General features: G+C 59.5%; 1 protein-coding gene across 1 annotated transcript in view; it reads right to left on the bottom strand.

The window, feature by feature from the left end:
- SPEG (striated muscle enriched protein kinase) overlaps nucleotides 1-23866 on the bottom strand; it is a 55603-nt gene that overhangs the window by 24325 nt on the left and 7412 nt on the right. The window contains exons 2-11 of the mRNA XM_021703352.2: nucleotides 21521-21610; nucleotides 21101-21437; nucleotides 16990-18293; nucleotides 15023-15166; nucleotides 14525-14707; nucleotides 5425-5600; nucleotides 5095-5183; nucleotides 4068-4243; nucleotides 1293-1553; nucleotides 78-236 (exon numbers count right to left, since the gene is read on the bottom strand). Coding sequence (XP_021559027.2) covers nucleotides 78-236; nucleotides 1293-1553; nucleotides 4068-4243; nucleotides 5095-5183; nucleotides 5425-5600; nucleotides 14525-14707; nucleotides 15023-15166; nucleotides 16990-18293; nucleotides 21101-21437; nucleotides 21521-21610 — 2919 coding nt within the window. The remainder of the gene's footprint in view (nucleotides 1-77; nucleotides 237-1292; nucleotides 1554-4067; nucleotides 4244-5094; nucleotides 5184-5424; nucleotides 5601-14524; nucleotides 14708-15022; nucleotides 15167-16989; nucleotides 18294-21100; nucleotides 21438-21520; nucleotides 21611-23866) is intronic.

Raw genomic sequence — 23866 nt, 5'->3', positions numbered from 1 at the left:
TGCAGAGCACGCTCAGTGAGCGGCCCTGCCCTCTGGGCCTTAGGGGTCCCCCACATCTGCAGGGCTGAAGGCCATACCAAAATGAGTCCAGGTGACCGAAGGGGGCGGGGTGCCGCTGATCTTGCAGTCGAAGTGGGCTGCACGGCCCTCCAGCACCTCCACGTCCTCCAGCAGCCGAGTGAACAGGGGCGCCAGTGAGGGCCGCACGGTCAGCCGGGCGCTGCAGGTCAGCTCATCTAGTGGGGAGGGGTCAGCGCTGCGGCAGGGAAGGCCACGGAGTCCCAGGCACCCCAACCCGAAGGGCCCACCCGCACACCGGGCAGGAAAGGGGGACTGGGCCCAGGGCAGGAGATGGAGCAGAATCCAGCGAGGTCCCCAGACACTGGAGCGAGGCAGTGGGCAAGACCCTAAGATCTGGCCTTCTCAGGAGGGTGGAGGTTGGCAAGAGTGGGTGGCAGGGAGGCCACGGCGGCCGGGACCACAACGGGAGCCCCTCCTCATCGCCCCTTGCCCGCTCAGGATGCTCAGCTCAGCTCTAGGAGAGGGGCCTGCAGGCCAAACCTGGTTCCTCCTCCACACCTTTCCCCTGCGCCTGGGGAAACTTTCCTCTGTGCCTGGGTGGTGCCCACCCTCCCTCCCACCCGTCCCAAACCCAGAGCAATGCTCCTTGGACCTAAGACACCACCCCACAAAACGTCTTCTGGGGGAAATAAGAACCCCTTCTGGCGACCCGATCCTCTCCTGCTTACAAAGACTTCCAGTGTCACCTTAGGCACCCATCACCACGAGCTGGTGAGGCATTATCTCTGCCCTTCAAAGGAGGACGGGGACCAGGTCAGAGATGTCATTCGTAATAATAATGACTGACATTTATTAGGTGTCACCCTCCGCCAGGCTTGTGCTGTACTTTGCTCATTACATACATTAGCTCATTAACCCTACCGGTCCCCCTACAAGGTAGCTCGCCTCATGATCCCTTTTTCCAGATGGATAGTCTAAAGCTCAGAGAGATGAAGTGACTTGTCCAAAGCCACGTGGCTGTCTGTGGCAGGGCGGGAATTGGAACCCAAGTCCGGGTGGGTTGGCTAGACCGCGGCGGACTGGCTCCCTACGGGAACACCAGCTCACGTGGACACAGAAGGCACGTTGTGCCAGGTGCCACTCCACATGCAGATTTTATCCAGGCAGGTGGGCTGCCTGATCTTATTTCTGCACCCGGCTCTACACTTCCAGCCCCCTCCCTCCGGCTCCTGGGCCCCCACGGCAGCCCCAGGGCCTGAGCGGGCAGTTACCTTTGGCCGTGCTGAGCTTGCAGGTGTAGACACCACTGTCGTCCTCATGCACAGACGTGAGCAGCAGCTTGCATTTCCGGCCATCGAAATGCATCTTGCATTTGAGCAGTGCAGGCTGCAGCAGGCGGCCTCGACAGAGCCAGTCTACCTCCACGTCGGCAGGACCCGCCACCAGGCACTCAAACAGCGCCATCTCCCCGGCCCCCACGTCCACGTCCTGCAGGGGGGCCAGCACGGCCAACGACCGGCTTTCAGGATGTGCTGAGGGGAAAGCGGCCACAGGGGAGCACGCGTGGAATAGAGACACCACGAGGCGAGGGAGACACACACACGCACACACAAAGAGACAGACAGATACAGAGAGAGAGATGCATTTTGTTCCTTTGGAGACAGGGAAAGCCCGCCCGCCTGGCCGGGACAGCAAGGAGGTCCAGGGCCTGGCTTCAGGAGGGCCACCCAAGCTGGGCCAGGGAGGGTGAACTCAGGGGAAGTGGGAGGGAATCGAGGGCAGGGGATCTGAGAGGGCCACGGAGGGGCAGAGACGGCGGCGGAAAAAAAAAAAACACACAGCACACCAGCTGGGTACAAACTGGACTTTATTTGAGCTAAGAAACAGCTTTGTTCAAATATCTCCACACCCACGACAGCAGGCCCTTACTCTTTGGCCAAGCCTGGCTAACACCCTCATTCCCAGACAGAGCATCCCGGGCCCTGACAGTGAATAGGGGAGCCCCAGATGAGCCCTAAACCTGCCCAGAGCTGGACTCGGTCAGGCCTCCTCATCAGCGTAGGGCCTGAGGGCCTCTGGCTTTTGGTCTCTTGTGAAATAGAAAGTGTTGTGCCATTTGAAACCCGTTTCTGGAATGGTGAGTGCCCCGTCCCGTTTCATGAGCCCCTTGTCAGCAGCCTCCTGCCTCCCTAGGCCCCTCCAGCCTGTGGGTGCCATGCCCTGTCCTCTCCCGCTCTGCCTCACCCCACACCCGCTCAGAGGCGTCCTTCCCTGACTATCACAGACACACAGACAGACAAACAGATAGACAGGGCCTGTAGCAGCGGTGACACATGCGCTCGCTGGGTGCTCCCCTGCAGGGAGAGACCGGGGGTGGGGGCAGGTGTCTTGATACCCTCATGGCTGCCCCTTCCTGGCACTCAGTCCATGTGGGGGCTCCCAGCCTGCCCAGCCGTATGTCCGCTTGGGGGGGAAGGGTCCATAGGGGCCCATGGGCTATCCCAGGATGCTGCATGAGGTGGGGAGGGGATGGAATGGGAGGCTGGGAGAGGGGTCCGGGCCGGCGGGCCGGCAGGGTCTGTGGGCAGGAGGCAGTGAAACACAGCGAGGTCCGAGAGGTGCCTGAGACAGGGGCGCGGCTCGGAGGGTAGCGGGGGGGAGCGCAGGCGGCCCCCTGAGCTCACTCGCCTGTGTACAGACAAAAACCTCAGTCAGCAAGCGGCAGGTTAGTGCAGCACACACGCACGCACGCACACGCACACACACGCACGCACGCCACGCAGACCTGGCTAGGGCCCTCTGCATGGACAGCTGCCTCTGAAACCGCCAGGGCGCCCTGCCACTCAGCTCCCCCAAGATCAGGTGCAGATGGAGGCACCGGCAGCCAGCCAGAGGCCAGGCGGGTCTCTGGAGTTCCTGGACAGGTGGAGGCCGTGGGCAACCAGGGAAAGGGCATTCACGGGCGTTGGGGGCACCCAAAGCCTAGGGGATGTCAGGAGGAATCCCAAAGAGAGAGAAGCACTGAGACGTGGGTTAACACAGAGAAGCAGGGCAGAGCCAGACCCCAGAAGGGAAGGAACAGGCCAGGTAATGGGGGCCGGATTCAGGTGCAGGGAGAGCTGAAGGACTCAGAGACCAAGGAGGTGGCAGCCCCAAGAACGGGAGGCACAGGGCAGGTAACTGAGGCAGGCAGGGCCCGGTGGAGGTGACCATGACTATGAGGGTCTGAGCTCCAGCAGGGGCTGGGGGTATCCTGCGAAACTTTCCGAGCTGGCCTCTACCAGGAAGGGAGGGATGATGGCTGAGTGCAGGAGCTAAGGAGGGGTTCCCAGCCCTGAGCTGCTCACAAGAAAGGGCGAAGTCTAGAAAGCAAGGTTAATGGCCAGCCCTAGGGAGGAAGACCACCAGCCCCCCAAGAGCAGCCTGGCTAAGGCCTGCCTGCTATCCCCGTTGCCCAAAAGGTCCCCTGACCTTCTGCCCCAACTCCGCAGGGGCCCAGCCCTCTCCACACTCCACGGTCCTGCTCACCCTGGCACCCCTGGGGTCCCTGCAATGCTTCAAGCCCAAGTCACCCCAAGGGCCCCTCCGAACGGGTCCAGCTATCAGACTCTCCCCACTGCCACCTCCAACCACAACAGCTTCTGCACAGCAATGGGATGGGTAGGAGGGCAAAGGGGCAAGAGGAGAGAGGCGGGGTGGGTGTGAGGGAGGAGCCTGGTAAGGGCAAGGTGACAAAAGCTTGGAAGAGTGTGGGGAGAGGACAGCTGGTGGCAGGAAGCAGGGTCTCTCTCTAGCTAGCATCAGGGACAAGTGTGATTGAGCATGGGGAAGGCCGTACTGTGTAGCAGGCTGAGCACTGAACAATTCGCCGTGTGACCTTGAGCAAGTCACTTCCCCTCTCTGGGCCTCAGTTTACTCAACTACAATATAAGCAACCAACTATGGGATCTCTAAGGCCGAAAGTTGGCATCCGAGCAGGGATGAGGCCGGGGCTAGGGCTGTGGGGCTGGGTGGGGGGTGGTTCATGGAGAGTGTGAGGCACTCACCTCTGACCTCCAGGCGGGCCTCACACTGCCGGGCGCCATACTCGTTAACCGCTTTGCAAGTGTAGAAGCCAGCATCGGCCCGCTCGGCAGCCAGGATCCGCAACCGGCACAGCCCACCCTCTGCCTCCTCAGCAAAGCGCCGCTGGTCTGGGCGCACAGGCTGCCGGTTTCTCAGCCTGTCAGAGGGACAAGAACTCAGTCTGGGGGCCCAGGTCCTGACCTGTCCTTGCAGGCTCCTCACATCATCTACCCACTTCCCAGATCTGTCCCCTGGGTTATAGGGCCAAGTGTTCACCCTGACTCTGCCATCCCACCCCTCCCCCAGCAACTTCCCGAACACCTCTGCCTACTTGGATCTTACCCTTCTTGGAACCTAACTACAACTATTCAGCTCTTAATAGTTCTGAAACGTCTTTGTGTCTTATTTCTATTATTTATAATGAACAGATAGTTTTGCCACTTCCCAAAATGAATAAGAAATAACTTACAATGTCAAAAAAAAAAAAAATCACATAGGGGACTAGACAATTAATTACAAATGAAAACTAGGACCCAAACTAATAAAAACCCAAGCAAACAGTAATCAGGGTTCCAGGCACCTGGGATAAAGCACTGTAGCCAAGGCCCCCCTGCAACTCCTGGCTTTGACCGCTCAGAAACAAATTGTTATGCCCGGGCCTAGCACAGGGCTGGGCGCAGAGCAGGCCTCAAAAATCACCCTGCTGTCACCTGACGGGGGTGGGCGAGGGCAGCCTTCTCTAAGAGATGACTCCTGCCCATTCATCACCAGCTGAACAGACAGGAGACCTTCTGTTACCCAAACTGCTCCCCCCAGAAGGAGAAGCCCCGAATGAGCCTGAACAAAGGAGCAGGGGCATGTTCAGAAAGCGGCATCACTGGACCTGGGGTAAGACCCCGGGGCAGATCCCAGGGAAGTCCACAAAGGGTCCACTCCCCTCTCCCCAGAGCCAGGCCTCACAGGGCCAAGCCTGGAGCAGGGCAAGCTGACAGGGGTGCTGCTACTCACCAGGAAACCACTGGTTTGGGCTCCCCCTGCACACGGATGCTCATGGTGACATCTTGGCCTTCTCTTACTGACTGGTCCATAAGTGAGACCTGAAGGGGACCCCAAAGTGTCAGGGGAGACAATCAGGGCCCAGCTGTGGCTCCTGGGGGCCAGAGGATTCTGGGACAGAGGCCCCTTCCACACCGGGCTGCCTGAGGCTGGCTCCAGATGAGAAGGGTTAATGGGGCCAAGCTCTAGGTCTTGCGCGAACCTGGTGTGGCCCCAAGAACAAGGGCACACAGGAAGGAATGGGGGTGCCCGGGGGCTGCATGCTGGCCTCAGGGGTCTGACCTTGAAAGTCGGGGGTGCCTTGGAGCCCGTGTCGGAGGAGTGGCGGTTCTGGCTGGGACTGAGCTTCATGGTGGGGGTGCGGGGCCAGGTCTCTCCAGGCTCCGGAAACTCCTCTGGGGGGCTCAGGTATTCCTCGTCAGAGGTGATGGGGCTGCTGAAAGGTGATGTGGACCCGCCTGGAAAAGAGACAGAGGACAGACAGTGGCACCAAGAGAGACGCCAGAGGAGGAAGGGGGGGACAGAGAGAATGAGAGAGCTGGATAGATCAGCTCCAGATCAAGGACCTGATAAGGTCTGGAATGATCCACACAGCCCAGGAAGCAGGCCAGCCCTGCCCTGACTTTACTTCATGGGGCTCCTACTTGCTTGCTGTGTGACCTTGCTCAGATGTCTCCTGTCCCCGAGCCCCTGAATCCTGCTCTGCCCCAGACCCTCCTGGCACTGATACTGTTGAACTTCCCGAGTAGGGGAGCCATAGCAAATAGCCTGGGACAAGGGATTCAGGCCGCAGAGGGGCCTGAATGTGAGACCTGAAATTCCACTGGAGCAGGGAACCCACATTCCTGGTGTGGACCTGCAGGCTCCTAATGCAGATGGTCCCCAGAGTGGTACAGCCCGGACACCCGTTTCTTGGGTGAGCTGGGCCTGGTGCAGAGAAACACACACCTCAGACAAGCCCCATCTGGGCAGTGCCAGGGCCAGAGAGGTGGCACTGTCCAGCCTGCCCTTCCCCCCTCCCTTCTCAGCTTCCTGCCCCAGATACCCCAGAGGCACCTGTGGGGCCCAGCCCTAGAACATGGACCCCCAAATTCTCGGGGGAGGGAAAAGTGGTTTGAGTCATCCACAGAGAAGGGCGACTCAGACTGGGGACGGGGAGGGGGGCACCAGTGTTCGCTTTCGGGGAGGGGTGTCCCCAGGGCCCTGATGCCCTCCCCTGCACTGGCCAGGGGCCCAGCCTCACTGAGCTGGCTCCTATCCGACTACCAAATACAGACATGAATCCGCCACAGCCCCCTGGCCCCTCCTCCTGGTTCCCCCACCCCAAGCCCCTGTGGCCCGGCCCCCCACAGGGCTGCACCCCAACTCACCCGAGACTCTGCACACAGACCCCAGACTGCGCCTGTCCTGAAGGCTCTGCCCTGGCACCAGGCCCTCCTGCTGCCTGCCCACTGCCCACCCCACCCAGCTCCCCAGGGAGCAGAAGCCCAGCCTGCCCAGCCCCACTCACTGCGCTGACCCTGCTGAGGCTCTCCACCGAGGGCCTGGGGGAGGGGAAGCAGCCTGAGGAGGGGAAGGAGGAGGTGGGGGCCGGCCAGGCAGGGACAGGCTGGGTGGCAGGCAGGCAGCTGGCTGGGAAGGTGGTGCCTGCTGAGACCACAAGCAGCCAGGGCCCTGGAGCGGAGGGGGAGGAGCGGGGAGGGGCAGAGCAAGCGCGCGGCCTCGCTGTATTTAGCCACCCTGCTCATTCCCAAGCAGCAGGATCTGCCTTTTCTCTCTTTACAGTTTCTGGACCCTGACAAGAGCAAAGCCCCCTCACTGGCGCCTCAACTCAAAGTGCCGGGGCCTCAGTCGCCGGGGGAAGACGGGGTTGGCCGTACACCCCAGCACCCAAGATGCCTGCCCTGAGCTGTTCACTCCGACATACCCACCGCATGAGGCACTGATGGCAGATGGCCCTTAGGATGCCCCCTGTTCTGACCAAACCACCGAGATCCCCACGTGGGAATGTGCTGACAAGCCTCAAATACTGGAGCCAGGCCATACCCTCTTTTCTCTGGTGCTGAGAATCAGAGAACTGTCAGGACCTTCAGCCTCCTTCCCAGAAATACACCCCCTCAACCTGAGGGGGCCCCAAATCCCACCTCTGCCTCCCCCCTATTGCCATGGCAGGTTTGGCCCAGCACCACCCAGGGGCACTGGGCCTGCACCCACCTCTCCTCCTACCGGGGCACCTGTTGGCATGGCCCCTCACCCTGTCAGCCTCACCAGGGCCAAGGGTCATGAGGCAGGGGCTGCTTCTAGTAACGCCCCACAACTAGCAGCCATCTGCACCTGGGCTGGGGAAGGGGCTTGGAGATCAGCAGCAGAACAGGGGAGCTGTTGAAGAGAGGTCACTTGGCCTTCTCTCCCCCCCCTTTTTAAAAAAAATCTAATCATCGATCATTTGAGAGACACAGCGCACATGTGCACGCGTGACAGGGAGGGGCAGATGGGAGAGGGAGAGAGAGAGAATCCCAAGCAGATTGCCCACCAAGCACGGAGCCCGACGTGGGGCTCGACACTGCGACCCCAAGAGCGTGACTCGAGCTGAAATCGAGAGCTGAATGCCCGACTGAACTACCCAGGCGTCCCCCCGCCTCTCCTCTTATCACCCCCCCCCCCCCCCCCCCCCGCAACCCAAGGCCACATTCCCAAGCTATGACCTGTGTTTCCCAGCACTGCCAGTGAAGGAGGAGGGGGGACTGGCTGAGGAAGGGGGGCCACCATTCAGGCTGGCTGTCTTAAGGGGGAGGTGGGGAGGCAAGCCCAAATGGCATTTGGTGAACATCCGTCCGGGGCTTGGCCACCAGCTGATGCTGAGACCACAGGCATGGCCCCTGGAGGCGGGAGCCCCCTCCCTGCCCTGGAGCCTGGTGACCTCCAGGGTCACCTCGAGGTTGGATGGCGCTGCAGGCACTCACACCCCCAGGGAGGGAGAGCAGAGATTAAAGCAGATTGGCAAGGTTTGCAGGGAGCCTCAGAGACCCCTGGTGGTGGTTGGGGAACTGCATGCTGGGGGCAATCACGAGAATCAGGGTCCTCAGGCGGGCTCAGAGATGGAGGATCTCTATCTCCAGCTCCCAAAACCGCTGGGGTTCCATACCAGGCTCTGGTGCTACCCCACTTTTTACTAGCCCCGCCACCAAAACCATCTTTGTAGCCAGTCCCTGTATCTCAGCCCTGCTCCACCCACAAGCCGGGCTCTCACTGTGGGAAACATCCTTACACCAGCCAGGAAGTGGGGAGGAGCAGGTGTCCCCCAAACCTAACATGTACATATGCCCACCATGTGAATGCTGCCCCTCTACACCCCACCACCCCCAGAACATGCTGACTCTGTGCACGTGTGTGGCCTTTCAACACTGCTTCCAGGTCGGCCTCACTTGATGAAAATACAGGTGTGAGGGAGCCCTCAAGGTGTGTGTGTTTGTGGGGGGCTCTCCCTCCCCAGACCAGCACATTCAGCTCAATACCGGTCCCAACATCCCTTGAGACATTTAAGGGTAAACAGAGTCACAGCCACCTACATGAAAGGCCTTCTACACCAGGGCTTCCCCACATCAGGACCACCTGGGAGCCTATTTAAACCATAAATTCCTGGGCTTTACTTACTCTGACCTGAAGAATTAGATTTCCTAAAACGGAGGTCAGGAAACTACATTTTTAGAAGGCACTCCAGTGGGGCACCTGGGTGACTCAGTCGGTTAAACATCTGCCTTTGGCTCAGGTCATGATCCCGGGGTCCTGGGATCGAGCCCCGCATCGGGCTCCCTGCTCAGTGGGAAGGCTGCTTCTCCCTCTCCCTCTACACCTTTGCTCCTGCTCTCTCTCTCAAATAAATCTTTAAAAAAAAAAAAACCTCCACTCTTGGGCAGATCTTCACTAGTACCCCTTGCAGATGCGTGTCTGGCCCAGCCTCTGCATGACACCCAGGTTGTTCCAGGGGCTGGGAAAGTCACACAGATCTCTACCCCCCCACACACACACCACTACCTCACACACAATCCTGCAGTCCACATAGCCCCGGACCATCCAGGAAGGCCTCCAGGTATGGCTACAGGGGCTAAGAAGTGGCCAAAGCACGGTCATGATTTCGGGAGCCTTCTGGCTGGTAGGGATGACAACCCCAATGCATACACAGCTCGAACAGTGAGCAGGAATAATAAAGAGGCAAGAGAAGGGCAGATGAGGGCCACAGAGTGCAGAGAGCAGATTCCTTTGGGCTCAGGGAAGACAGGGTAACTGAGGGAAAGGGTGGTATAGGAATTAAGAGTTCGGTTGAAGCAGGAAAAAAAAGGGAAAAAGTCTTTCCAGAGGAGGAAGCTGCAGGAGCAAATATTCAGAGACAGCAAGAACATGCAGACCATTGTAGCTCAACATGCTGGCCACCGAACTGGGTAAAGCTGAGAGTTAGAATGGGTGCCTCCCACTGCCTCAAAGGCCTCCAGACGCCCTCGGGTCGTCCCGAGGTCCGGACAGTGGAGGTCAGCTTCAGGAGTGGGGCCTTCACTCTAAAGGCGAAGGGAAGCTCCTCGAGGCTTCGGAGGGAGGGAAGGGGTGACACACGGGCATTAACCAGCTCGCATGCGGGGCCCGGCCATTCCCAACCCGCACTCCACAGGCGCTGTCTCCAGAGGCGATTCCTCTAAACGTCTGCTGCGGTCGCGCCACCGTGGAAGACAGCGAGGCCGAGGGAAAAGGGAGACGCAGGCCGGCCTGCAGCTGGGAACCCACGGGTGCTGCCGTGGGCACTGCCCCCTCCAGAGAAGAAGAGGTTTCTGTTTTGGTTTCAAATGGACAAGGAAGCAGAGAGAACTTGCCAGCCGGCCTGAGCTAGCCATAGAGACAGTTAATTCCCCACGCACGATTACGTGGGGTTGCTCCGCGTTAGATAAAGCGCTGGCACCCACAGGAGATTAGGTGCCTGTTCTTTCGACAGGCTGAGCGTGATGACCCCCACTCTGAGGGAGCAGCCTTGGGAGACACCCCGCGGGGCCAACCTGCTTCTGGAAGACGGGAGTTGGGAGGAAGGGCTGAGTCTGGTCAAGGGACCACGCTATTTTTTTCAGATGCTGTCCAAACCCCCTTCAAGGATAGGCAATGGGGTCATGTGGCATTCCAAGATGCCCCCCATCCATCAGCAGCTCCTGCCGTCACAGGGGAGAAGCTGTAATTCCGCAGCAGCCAGGAGAAAGGGCAGGGGCAGACGCTGGTGCCTTTCCTTTTATTCTCTGGCCCCCCATAACCAAACTCTGTTCAGTGTCAGTCATATGGTGGGACCAGAATGAGTTTGAAAAGCCATATCCTCTGGCCCAAAGGTCCTCAGCTACATCCTCATTCCCACAGAGCCTCATAAATCTTACCAAGTAAGTTGCCCAAGGGGTATACGGACCCTCACCTCACAGAGGAGAAAACTGTGGCCAGCTAAGGAAATGTGAAGAGGCCAAGGTCTCAGCTGAAAAATGCTAGAACCTAGGGTTCAAATATACAAGATCTGTGCTTGAGGGAGGACTGAAGGCAGCAGGATGGAGCCCCGGTACCCCCCTTCCTCCTGACCAGCACCCAAAGGGCCTCCTGTCAGGGCCCAAGGTGGAGGTGAGCCGAATGTGCTCCCACCAGGCATGCAGGGAGACAAAGCAGAATCACAGCCACAGTGGAGATGGGGAGTCCAGAGAGGAAGGACCCACCCACAGAGGGCATCGGCAGTCTCTGCCTCCCTCCCCCTCTGCCCCCCCACCCCCGGCCACCCAGCGTGAGCTCATGGGCACAATTCTTCCTTAACCCCGCAACTCTTCCAAGTAGCAGGGAAGGGGATAGTAAGGAGTGGAGGTTTGGGAGACCCAGGGACAGGGCTTCACATCATGATCGGCCCCCAACTGGCCCTCTGCTCCTAGAGCTGAGCACCCCAACAGGGTAGACACTAGCCACCTGAGACTACTTACATGAGTATTCATTAAAATGGAAATTAAAAAAAAAATCCAGTTCCTTGGTCACACTAGACACATTTCAGGAGCTCAACAGCCACACGTAGCTAGTGGCTACCATACTGGACTGGGCACATATGGAACATTTCCCTCATGGCAGAAAGTTCTACTGATCAGCATTTCTCTAGAGCAATTTGCTGAAGCTTTCCAAGTCTCAGCTCCCTCATGCGTAATGTGGGCATAATAACAGAACCTACCACCCAGGGCAAGAGTAAATATGGTAACCCAATCAACACAGGGCCTGGTATGTAGGAAGTACTCACTAGATGCTAACTATTCATGTTCTTTTCATCTGTCACCCACCTAAGCTTATTTGCTTCACAAGTGAGTATTTCCAGCACCCGAAATCACCTGTTGCTTACAACGTCCCTAGGCAGATTATAAGTGCTCAGTAAAGGTTGCTGGCCTTGGGCTAGTTCCGTGTCACTTCATTCTCCATGTTTCTGTCTTCCTATTTGTAAAATGGGAATATTACCACCTATCATGTCCTTCTCCAAAGGAGAGATATGGGGTGATGTAGCTCAAATAAGGGGAGAGGTGTGAAAGGACACTCTCCAGAGAGATGTAGAACTTGGCAGCCAGGCTGTATCAGTAAATGCTTGTGTGACAGATGTGGGCAGCTAAGAATGCTCAGCTTCAGGTAAGCATACCTCTCACACTCCCCAACCATCCGCCCCAGTACACACACACCCTTTGGGAGAACGACTGTGGCCTCAGCGGAAGTACTCAGTGGGCTGGCTGGAGCAGGCTGGAAGGGGCCTGGGGCTGGGGGGTGATGAGAACCAGACCCTGCCCTTAAACCATAGCGCCTGACTAATGGTGTAATGGGTATGGTGCCCAACCAGGAACTGAGATTTGTGGGCTCTCCAAAGCAGGCCCTTTGGGGGTGGGCACCCCAAGAGGGCACTGTGCAGCCAGCCCTGGTTTTCAGGGCTCTAGGGTGGGGGATTAAGGAACAAGAAAGGGGGGATACCTGGGTGGCTCAGTCGTTAAGCGTCTGCCTTCGGCTCAGGTCATGATCCCAGGGTCCTGGGATCGAGCCCCGCATCGGGCTCCCTGCTCGGCAAGAAGCCTACTTCTCCCTCTCCCACTCCCCCCTGCTTGTGTTCCCTCTCTTCGCTGTGTCTCTCTCTCTCTGTCAAATAAATAAATAAAATCTTTAAAAAAAAAAAAAAGGAACAAGAAAGGGAGGTGGTTCCAGGAGGCCTCTTCCTATCAGACACTCTCTCCCTCAGCTAGCTGCCCCCCCCCTTCCTGCCTGCCCCCTGCCTGCAGCCACACTGCCTGACACCCCTTCTTAGCGCCCCCCCCAACTCTGCACACAGTCCAGGCCCGAGACCCCCGCCCTTGCCAAATGTCTGTGCCACCCCCTGGTTCTGCCCACTCCACTGCTCTCCAGGTCCACTGGCCCTTGTCCAGCCGCTCCGGACCAAACAGTGCCTTGTAGGGGAAGAAAGTCTGCTTCCACCAAGAGAGTCCTGAGGCCCAGTCAGCATGACTTATGGGGGCTGTTCTCTGGGGGCAAAGCCCAGTGCCACTGACTAATGCGATGAAGCCTTTCTGGCTCCCCAGGGTGGGCTGGGGGGGGAGGCACAGACATGCCATGATGGGCTGAGGGCCCAGAGGCTGGGAAATATGGAGGAGCTGGGGCTGCAGGCCTGGCAAGGGCAGGGGAGGAGTCCCTAAGACACAGTCTGAAGAATGGGCAGAAAAGGAAAAGGCAGCTTTCTGGAGCCTCATGGAAACCTGGGCACAACAGCACCCCTTAATAACACTAACTGCTAACATTTGTCTACAGCTTGACATAAAGCCCATTCACACGTTTGCTTTTGTTCGTGAGGATGGTAGAATAAATTATACAAATGAAGAAACTGAAAGGCAGGGAGGTTTGGTACGACAAACAGAGCTCCCAGTCAAGTGCGGACAACTGCCTTGCCCCAAGCCTCCTTCCCAACCTTAAAAGGCTCCCAAATGGCCACAAGCCAGTATCGGGGCACCCCCCCCCAGCCTCCTTGCCAATTCTCAGCCCAAACCAGGTATTGACCAGAGTCCTGGAGCCAGCCCCAGGCCCCCTGAGGAGAGCTGGGAGCTGAGTCACAAGCCAGATCCCAGAGGTGATGGAAGGACGGAAGCATGTCTGGAGGGACGGCATGATTCAGCGTGGTGGGAGGGGCGAGGAAAAGGAGAAAGACTAAAACACAGGCTCCTGGGAGGGGTATGTAAGCTACGGAAGATGAAGGCCTGCTGTTCTGCAAAGCCAGATGGGTACAAACAAAAGGATCAAAGGCAGGACTGGGGCTCAGGGGAGATACCACCAAAATCACCCTTATCGTGAAGGTACAGAAGTCCTGGGCCCACAGCAAGACAGGCTCTGTAACCTCCTATCCTGTCCAGTGAGAGAAAGGGACGGAACAGCGTGGGCTGCTCCCGGTCCAGGCACACCCAGACCCTTCTGCTGCCTCTCTACATCCCAATGTCCTTCAGGGCCCCCGCGCCTCTCAGTCCAGCACCCCATAACACTGACCCACTGCTTGATGCTCCTCTGCCCTGCACTGTCCTCCAACTTAGGTTCTCTGACCGATCTTGATGACCCAGAGCTAATATCCTTGCGGGCTGAGTCTGTGTCTTTTCCTTCTAGAACCCCCCTACCCAGCCTCACCTCCCGCGCCCCCACTGCCCAGGGTCAGCACACCGTCAGGCCCAGCAACCTGAATGGGCAGAACTAGCCATGCACACTAACACCAATCCAGCCCTACCCTGAACCCGAAAGAAACTGGGCTTACACCCAAAGGAAGTAGTCCAACACCAAGTGAGGGCTCTCGTAAAAATAGAAAGCAAGGCAGCCTCAATCACAGCCATCTCCAGAGAGGTGCTCTCAGCTACCTTCTCTTTAGGGCTTTGGGTTCAACAGAAGGACCAAGGGAGTGGGGAAGGGTTGTGGAACTTAAAAGCATCCTTTTTACTGGGTGGGGGGAGGGGTACCCTTCTAGAGGAAATGACCTCAGAAGGCTCCTGATGGCTTTTAAGCCCTTTGAGTTGGGAGATTCTTTTTCTCGGAAACTCAAGGAGAATTTGCTTTCCCCATAGGACCATTTTCAGGGAAATGCCAAGGGAGGATGGCATTTAGAGGATGCGTGAAGACAAATTTCAGTGACTTCATGAATTGGCCAGCCTGGGGTGTGCCTTTGGGAATCTGGCCCCCGCTCCGAGGCCGGGCCACTTGGAATGCTTCCAGCAGAGCAGCCGACACGTGAGAACGGACGGTGCACGCGGGCCGAGAGCCTGAGCTCTAGGCTCGGGAGTGGGACGGGTCACTGCTCATCCCACCCGGGACTCGGGGCCCACAGGCTCCCTACCAGGTTTCACGGCCAGCACGGCGGCACAGCTGGCCTGACCCAGCTCGTTGGTGGCGGTGGCTGTGTAACTCCCGGCATCAGCCGCCCGGGCCTCCCGGAGCAGCAGGGTATGCCGCTCGCCCTCAGCCCGGATGAGAAGGCGGCCATCACTGCGCAGAGCAGACCCATCCTTCTGCCAGGACACTGTGGGGAAGGAGCGGTGTGACTGGTTGCCATGGCCCACAGTGGTCCACTGGGGCAAATCTCCCCTCACCCCACACAGAGCCCAAACCACTCTGCTCCCCACCCTAGGGAATCCTGAGGACTCCCCTGCCCCCGCCCCAGCCTGCCCCATTCACAGAAGCCCAGGTCTGCCCTCCCCTCTCCCGGGGGATTCTGAGAAATCTCCCGTAACACACACAGAGCGGTCGGGCCAGCCCCATGGAGCAGATGTCCCTCCTCCCCTACCTCCCCCTCTCTGTGTCTCAACCATAGCCTGGGCCCAGCCCTGGAGCTCACCTTGGGGTGGGGGATTGGCAGTGATGATACACTTGAGCAGCACATCTGCCCCTGGGGCCGCCACCACATTCTGCAGGGGGATCTCGAACACAGGGGCCTCGAGGGGCTCTTCTCCAGCGGACACATACGAGTCATCCGAAGACTCTGCCGGAGACATGGGTGACAGGGTAAGGGGACACAGTCCCTGTGGGGATGACTCAGGGGGAGAGTGGATAATGGCATCCTCGGATCTTAGAAAGCCAAACCCAGGGAGGAGGGCTTCTAGAAGGTGGGGGTTGGGGGATCAAGGGGTCTCTCTCCCGAATGTCCTGAGACAGGGAAAAAAAGACGGGGTGGGGGGGGCGTTCTCAAACAGGACAGGGCAGCCAGGACTCTACATTAGTTTGGCTTCTCAACTTCAGCCACAGTCACTGTGGTTTCTGGAGGAAGGCCCGGACTGTGTTGTGCGTGTCTATACAAATCAGTCACCGCGGAGGGTAGATCAGGCCCTGTTTCATGCAAGCGCTCTTAGCGGTAGCACAGATATGACCAGCTTCCAAACAGACAGTACAAGCGAACAGCAACCCAAGCCCTAAGCAATAATACCACCGTCACAGGGCAATATGGGGTAAACTGTCAAATTAGTGATGCCCCCGGATTCAAAAGAGGGAGCAGCGGGTGGATCCCGGTAGCCGTCTGAGAGCCTCATGAATCAGCTTTGATCCCGTCCATCCACCGAACAGTAGCACTGCACCTACCGCACGCTAAGCTCTGTATGAGTACCAGGGAGATGGCAAGACATAAGAAGTGCTTACAGGAAGCTTGTGCATACAAAGATATCCTGAAGCTCCACAGTAGTGGATCCCTCTGGGTACTTTCGAACTCTGACCTTCTACAAGCTAGACAAGGTACAGTCTGGTAGGTAGCCAAAGGAGCAGTGAGAATCCCAATTACGCTGTTTTCTAGCTCCATAACCTTGGACAAATTAGATAACCTCTCTGTGCCTCTGTTTTGTTATCTGTAAGATGAAGCTGATAAATAACACCCAACCTCTTGCAGAGCTGGCATACAAATTTAAATAAAATAATGCCCCTAAGCGCCCGGGACACACAGTGCCTGTATGGAGCTAAAAGGATGATGGGCAGGTACCTAATTATCTTTAAAAACTTTAAGATGGTAATCCTTAAGTGAAAAATAAAGTAATTCTGATGATGAAAAATCCAAGGTGGTAAGCGCAATGAAAGAGACCCTGACCAGGTGTCCTGGGTGCAGTGAGCAGAGGCATCTGGCCTGGGAAGCAGCAAGGGGTGGGAGCAAGCCGAGGATGGCTTCCTCTGCCTCCATCCAGGAGTGGACCCCAGGCTGGTGTTCAGGGTGAGCAGAACTAGGAGCACGGGCATTCTGGATGGTGGCCACCATCCACAGGAGGACTAGGAGATGACACTCAGGCTGGCATGTGCCCACAGTCAGCTCAGCCATACAAGGACTCAAGGATGGGAGAGAGGCTAGCTTGAAAGACTGGGTCCAATCTTCGTGGCTACAGATGGGCCAGGGGATAGTCCCGGCATGGAAGCTGAGCTGGACCAAAGCTCGCCTCTACCCGGGACCTGACATTATTTACTGAGATGGGTTTCCGTCTCTTCCCACACAGAGCGGTGGAGTTTGGAGGGGCTCCTTAGGTTTCCACCACTGCCTTCCACCATGGTTAGATCCTCGACCCAGCAGCCCAGTGGACCCAGGGCACCTACACAGGCATCTGGGCACCTTTCTTTGCTCACGGCTCCACTCAGCCTCCACCAAAACACACTCGCTCGCTGCCTCACCAGCAGGCAGGTTCTAGCACAAGGACCTCCACAATCCTTCACTCAACTCGAACCTGGGTCTGTAGCTTCCCTGTGAAACCACACCCTCGCAACTGCCCCGCAGCTCTCCCCAAACACCCTCCCACCCAGCTCTCAGCAACTTCTCGACCCTCCCCGAGGCCTTACCCAGCTCAGGCGAGGTGGGCCGGGCCCGACGACCTCTGCCCTGGCTGCGGGCACCTCGGCGGTCCCAAGCCCCCCAAGGACCGTCCTCCTCGGGCCCTCTGCGCAGCCTCTTCTCCGCCTCAGGCCCCGCCCTGTTCTTCTCCAAGGTCTGAGGCACAGCAGCGCTCTCCTGGCCTGGCATGGCCCAGGGCAGGAAGCGCACGGCCTGCGCTGGGGGCTCCCGCTTCCGACCCGGGGGTGCTCTCGTCCTGGCCTCAGGGGGATCGGTGTCGGCAGGGGGCGGCACGGGGCTCCGGCACTCCTGGATGGCTCTGCCCCGGGTCAGCGGGAACTGGTCCCGGCGCCTAACCTCCTGCTGCGGGCCTTCCCCCAGCTCCGTCCTGCCCGCCGGCCCGCGGCTCCTGGGCCTCCCCTGCTCGTCCCCGGGCTTCCCCGCGACGCTCGGAGGGGGCGCCGAGGCGGCGGCGGCGGGGCTCTCGGCCGGAGGGGTCTTGGGGGTGGAGGGCCGGGAGAAGAGCGGGGGCTCGCCAGGCTCTCGAGGGGACGGGGCGCGCTGCAGCGTGGCGCGCAGGGACTCGTGCGAGCGCACCAGCTCCTCCCGCGACGTGGAGCGACGGATGCGGCCCAGCTCCTGGGCGAAGCGCAGCTCGAGGTCGGAGGCCGCGCTGCGCTGCCTCGTGCGCTCGTCCAGCGAGGCCGCCTTCTGCTGGAAGAGGCGGCGCCGCTCGGCCACGCTGCCCTGGGCCTGCAGCTCCTCCTGCGAGGCCCCGAGTGTGCCCCAGGGCGCTCCGCCCTCGGACTTGGGCTGCTCCAGCGAGCGTGCCTTGCGCAGGGGCACCCATGGCCGCAGGGGCGCCGGCGGTGAGTCGCTGCGCTCCAGGCTGCGCCGTCGCTCCTCGAAAAACTGCAGCTTGTCCAGGATGCGGGAGCCCGCGCGCACCAGCCTGGGAGAGCGGCCCAGTGCCGACAGGTGGCCCGAGGCCTCGCTCAGTGGCGTCTGGGGCCGGGACTCCGCCGTGCCCGCCAACAAGGGCCCCGACGACTTGGACTTCTTCCCTCGCTTCTCTTCGGCGGTGGCGTCCTCGGGCAGCACGGGCTCCTGAGTGCGCCGGTGGGGCGATGTGGGGGTGACCGGGGGCTGGGCGCTGAGTCCCGGCGGGGTCCGCTTACCCACCCGAGGGGACGGTGGGGGCAGCAGTGCGGATTTGGAGGGAGGCGGTAGGGCGGGGCGACGAGGGGCTTCACTGGCCGGCTGAGGCTGAAGATCAGGCTCCTCCCTGTGCAAGCCGCTCTGAGGGACACTGCTGCAGAACCAAGACGAAGAGGGGTAGAAGATTTAGGGGTCTCCCCTCCTAGACCTTCAGCTCGTGATAGGAATTGGACGGTGGGGCATGCTGGGAAGGCTTGGGGGTGACATGGGTCAGACCCTCTCCCCCCACCCCCAAGGAAGGAACAGCCAGAGCAGGTGCTGGGGAGAGGTTGGCAGCCCTGGCACCAGAAAACTGGGCTGGTGGCTGGGCCCAAGTACAGACTCAGCCCCTGGGGCTCTGGCCAGCCCCCTCCCCCCAGCCCCGGAAGCTGGGAAACAGCAGAAACAGAACGGAGCGGTGAGAGAGAAAAGAATGAGCTTAGGACCCAAAGGATGAAGTGGTGAGGAAAGGCAGGAGGGTTGGGTGGGGCGGGGCCCTCTCTGGAATGCAGCCTCCCACTCATTCCTGCCCCCAGCTGGCCCCCAAGCCCTGCCCATCCTCAGCAGGAGTACCTCTAGAAGAACAGGCACTAGCCTTCTGGGAGCGATGCCCTATCTCAGGGTCCCCCTAGCACCTGAGGTGCCTCACCAGCGAACACAGCAGGTGGCAGCTGAGGTCCCTGGGGTGGGAGACTAGAAGAGTCAGGTTCCCCTTCCCTTTGATCAAGTGCCCCTACCACAGGCCTTTGATTTTGTCCTGCCTCTGGGAAAATTACCTTGAGTCCTTTGAAACCACCCTGCCACCTCTGCCCCACCCCCACCCCCACCCCCCCAGCACAGAAGCTCCCCAAAGGGGTACGCTCAGGAATAACTCAGCTCAGAAATAACTACTGCGTGGGCCTGAAGAAGGGGTGTGGGAGAAGAGGAAGAGGGAAGGAGCTGGTCAGCTCAGAGTACCCCTCTCACCACAGAGCTTTGCTGCCCAAGAGCTGGGCCTCAGTATCCTCCCTCTGGACTTTTGGGGGACACATCAAGCAAGGAAAGGAATCTGAGATATTAACATCATACCTGACACATTAGAGAGCTTAACAAAAACTCAGGAAATGGCTCACTGAATCCTTACTGGGGGCCAGGCGCATACTAAAGGCTTAAAATGCATTCACTCCTGTCATCCTCATAACAGTCCTCTGAGCAAGCAGCTGTCTCCATTTACAGATGAAGAAACTGAGGCTTAAGAGGTAAAGTGCCTCACCAAGGTGACACGGCTAGGAAATGGCTGGTGCCAGGACTGAAACCCAGGCAGTCTGACTCCTGAGCCCTTATTCCCTCCAAACGTCTAGGATTCTGAGGGCATGGAAGGGACGAGAAATAGGGTACTGGCCACAGCAGAAGTTCTAGGGGTGCCTGAGTGGAAGGCTGTTTTGGACTACCTGGGGCAGCCAGCCCCCCCCCCCCCCGGCCCCCTCCCTGGCGCGGGGGGGGGGGGGGGGGGTGGGGGGGTGGGGCGGGGAGAGGGGTGAGGTGCGGAATGGCAATCCACCCGTGCCCTGGGGGAACAGAACTTCAGCCAGCCACCTGCGGGGAGGCAGAGTCTACCCTGGGGGAAGGACAGCAGAGTCCCCGAGGAATGGCTTCTGGGAACTGGGTTAAGGCTCCTAGAGAAATCTGAGAGAAATCGGGGACAGCAGAGGAGGCCTCTTGCCGGCAGTTCTGAGCGCTAGGCCAGCCTCTGTACCACAGACATCACTAAGGAAATGGGTTCCTCAGAAGTTGCCATAGCAACTCCAGGCTCAGGCTGAGGCCTGGCAAAGGAAGGCAGGGAAGGAAAAGGCAAGTCCAGGGCTCAGGAGCACCTGGTTCATACCAACCACATAAAGCAGGGAGCCTCCCCTGCCCCAGACCTCTCCCCTGCCTACCACTAGCCACCCCAACCACCTTCAAAACAGCCCCCCCCACCAGGCTCCTTCTCTCTCCTCCATGATGGCCCCCCCCAAAACACACCCATACCCACCACAAGTTAGGTCCCTCTCAGCTCCCCCAAAGTCCCCCCAATACCTCCATCATCAGCCACTCCCCTCTTCTACAATAGCACTCCCTCCTGTATCTGCCAGCCCCCAAATCTCCAAAAAACGGCTCCGAAGCCTCACTCCAACACCTCCGCTCCGCTCAGGCTCCTCGCCACCCCCTGCCAGGACAACCTTCACCACCGCCCCGCCCCACCCCTGCACAGGCATGTCCCACCAGGCCCTCACGTGCTCCGAGCCTGCACCAGTCCCAGCCCTCTGCCTCCACCCCAGCCCCCTGACTCCAGCCCTCCCTGCCCGCCCCTGCCTCCCACACAGCCCACATCCTCCTGCTTTCCCAGGCCCCTGGCCCCATCAACTCCCTGACCACCTCACTCTCTTCTCTCTCCCGGCCATGCTCATGCTCCCTTGCTCTCCTGCTCTCCCGGGAGCTGCCTTGCAGAAAGGTTCCGTTCCTCCCAGAAAAAGGCCCACATGGGAACAGGAATGTGCAGAGAGAAGAAAAGGCAGCAGCTGCTGAGACAGCAGGCACGGAGGGGGCCCCGGGGGGGGGGGGGGGGAATCCTGGGGACAACTGCAGCCTGAATGGGCAAGGTGGGAGAGGGCCCCTGGGAAAGTGGAGATCTTGGAGGGGATGAGGAAGGGACAGAGGGGTCCACGAGACCATGGCGATGGCACAGGTGGGAGCAGGAGGCTGTGGGTGGTGACGGCACAGAAGGAGGGAGGATGCGGTGTGGGAGGACAGAGTAGGTAGCCGGGGCCAGGGTGGCAGCAGGGGCGGTGAAGTGCACAGAGGGACGGATGGTGCAGGGGAGAGAGGCTGACGGAGTGGTGAGGGGCAGTGCGGGACGGCATGGTGGGACGGAAGAGTGCGGGCCCGGGTGAGGCCATTACTTACACGTGGATGGAGAGCGCCCGTCCTCTGTACAGACTGAATGCGCTGCCATACAGGTCACTCGCCACCGAAAGGCTATCCTCTGACCCCCAGCTTGCGCCCACCAGATTAGCTCGAGACGCCCGCACCAGCGGCTCCACCCCCAGGTGCCGTGGCCCGGCCCCGGTTGCCTGTGCTTGCCTTGGGCTGCCTGGGAGGCGGCGGGAGCCACCCCTGCTGCCCGCTTCCTGCTCCAAGACCGTCTGCCCGCTGCCCCACCAGCTCACTTGCTCCTCTGACGTGCCTGTCACGGAGGTCGGGGGTGTGTCCAGGGAGGTGCCCACCAGGGTGTCGGAGCCCCCTAGAGAAAGGAGCACGGTGAAGCCCAGGCACCTCCTGGGGGAAGCCCGCCTGCCTGCTCTTGGAGCAGCCCAGATAGCTCACCCGTGGGGGTGCTGAAGTCCCCGTCATCCCGAAGCTCCAGGCGCTGGGTCCCCTGCACATCGCTGATGTCATCCTCGCCCGTCTCGGAGTCTAGAGAAGAAGGGGTCTGTGTGGGCAGGGCCCTCCTCCCTCTGACTCCAACTCTTCCCTGTGTCTCCTCCCGCCTCCCCCGCAGCAGGCTCCATCTTACCCATGGCGGGGCTGCCACACCTATCTTCTCCCCTCTCTTACCCCGCTCGTCCCCACGCCCATGCTGGGCTGCTCAGGCCAGTCCCGTGGCTTCACCTCCGAGCCCCTGGTGACTCACGCCTGCCTCCTTGGCCCTTGAGGCCACCTGCCACCGCCCCTCCCAGCCCCTTGCTGGATTACCAGGGTCTCAGCCCTCCCCATCGTCGCCTGTCAGTGACAGCATATCTCCTGTGCATCCCCCAAATAACAAGATCCTAGGTTCCAAGGCTCTAAATTTTGGGTTCCGGTACCCCAGGAACAAAGGGGAGTCACCTCAGAGTTGTACTGTCAGGGCATTCGACCAACCGCAGGGCCAGCCTGTCCTCCACCCCAAACCAGCCGGAACACATCAGGGTGCAGCTGAGGCAGGGTGAGGAGAGGCCAGGGTCGGGCAGGGAGGAAGGGGGAGTGGAGGGCTAGGGCAGGAGCCAGTTTCCTACCGTAACTTTGCTTTCTGCAGGAGCGGAAAACTTCGCTTCCATAGGAGCAGCAGGAGAGAGACATGGACAGACTGTTATCAGAGCTTTTGTGGGGCAGGGCAGGGTGGGTAGGCAGGACAGAGGGGGTGTGAGGGTGCCCAGTGCCCAGAAATGCCCTGTGGCGATGGGCAGGGGAAGGGAGACACCTGGAATGGGCAGAGCATCTCTCATCCTGACAGCCTGCAGGCTCCCACTGTGCCCAGCTGGGGGGGGGGGGGGGGCGCACAGGCTTTGAGTGGTTATTCCAACTACCCCAGTGATTCCCTACCTTTGGCACTCTTACTGGTGCTGCCATTGGCCACGCGCACACACGCACACACACACACCTGCTTGTGCTCTGCCCACTCACAGACCCAGGCCCCCCATTAGGGGTCAAGCCCACCCTCTCTTAAAAAAGATTTGCATTGTGCTTTGACCCTTCCCTGCAAACCAATCCCCCCCACCCGACCTGTTCTGCATCATGATGTGACAGGTATGCTCTTCCTGATCCTGTTCTTCTACTGCTGAATGGTTCTCAAAAGTGCCCAGTGATTAGGCTACAAGCCAAGTTTCCTGGGCATATTTTTAACTGTCCAAGATTCTAACTGGTTCTGTGCCTCAGTTTCTCTATGAGTGCCATGACAAGCAGGAGCCATATGCTGGATGCCGAAGCATGACAGTGAGCTCATCCCCACTTGGCCCCACAGATGGAGCGCCCTGAGCCGAGGCCCATGGTGGGATGTGCTAGTGAGATTCTCCCCCCACCCCTTCACCCCACAGCTGCAGGGTACAGGGCACCTCCTTGAGTGGGTATGGATGTGTTTTGGGGGATCCCACATCTCATGGGCTGTCTTCAGGGCCTGGGCATGAGGCATGAAGCGACATGGACCAAGAGAAGGAGTGGGCATGGGCCAGAGCAGGGAGCCTGTGGTCCACGCACCATGGGTGAGTCGGCCAAAGGCCCGGCGGGAGTGGCCGGTTTTCTGAAAGAGAAAAGCCAGAATGAGTTGTTGAGAGGAAAGCTCACTCCTGCTGTCCCTTACCTCCCATCTAAACCTCTATATTAAACAGAAACTCATTCCAGAGGCTTGGGGAGGGGTAGGAGGGTCATGGAAAGAGCTGCCAGCTTCCCCCAGAGGGAATGTCTCCACTCTTCCCTGCCTTTCAGCCCTCCTAGCAGGAGCTCCAGGCTACCCAGCTAGGCTCTGGGGAGGAGCGGAGGAGGAAGAAGAGAGGACAGCAAAGCTGCGGGTCAAATGCTGGGAGTCCGGGGACAGAGGCTCTCAGGACTGGGGACTTGAGCGACTCCCCAGAGATAGAGGCTAGGAGACAAGATAGGAGGCTGACTGACGTAAAAGAAGAGATGGAAGTGGGGGATGCTTGGATGACTGGAGGGACTAGGACACAGATTCCTGCTGGGGGGGTGGGGGGGTGGGGAGGACAGATACCTGAAATAGGTGCCAAGCGGGCAGGGAGGGTGATGGGGGAGCAGAGGGCAAGGTCCCCCAAGGGCCAGAGCCTCACGAATGCAGGAAGGAGGCCTGGGTACGCCGAGGACAGGGGAGGGCTTGGGGAATTCATTGAGCTCGGCGCGGATCCCTGTGCGTGGCTTCCAGGAGCTCGGGAAGATGGAAGGCTCCAGACTGGGGGGGCTGGGGAA

This window comes from Neomonachus schauinslandi, chromosome 3 (genome assembly GCF_002201575.2).
Source record: "Neomonachus schauinslandi chromosome 3, ASM220157v2, whole genome shotgun sequence".
Lineage (NCBI taxonomy): Eukaryota > Metazoa > Chordata > Mammalia > Carnivora > Phocidae > Neomonachus > Neomonachus schauinslandi.
Note: the sequence above shows the minus strand (reverse complement) of the source record. Positions and strands in the feature narration are given on the sequence as shown.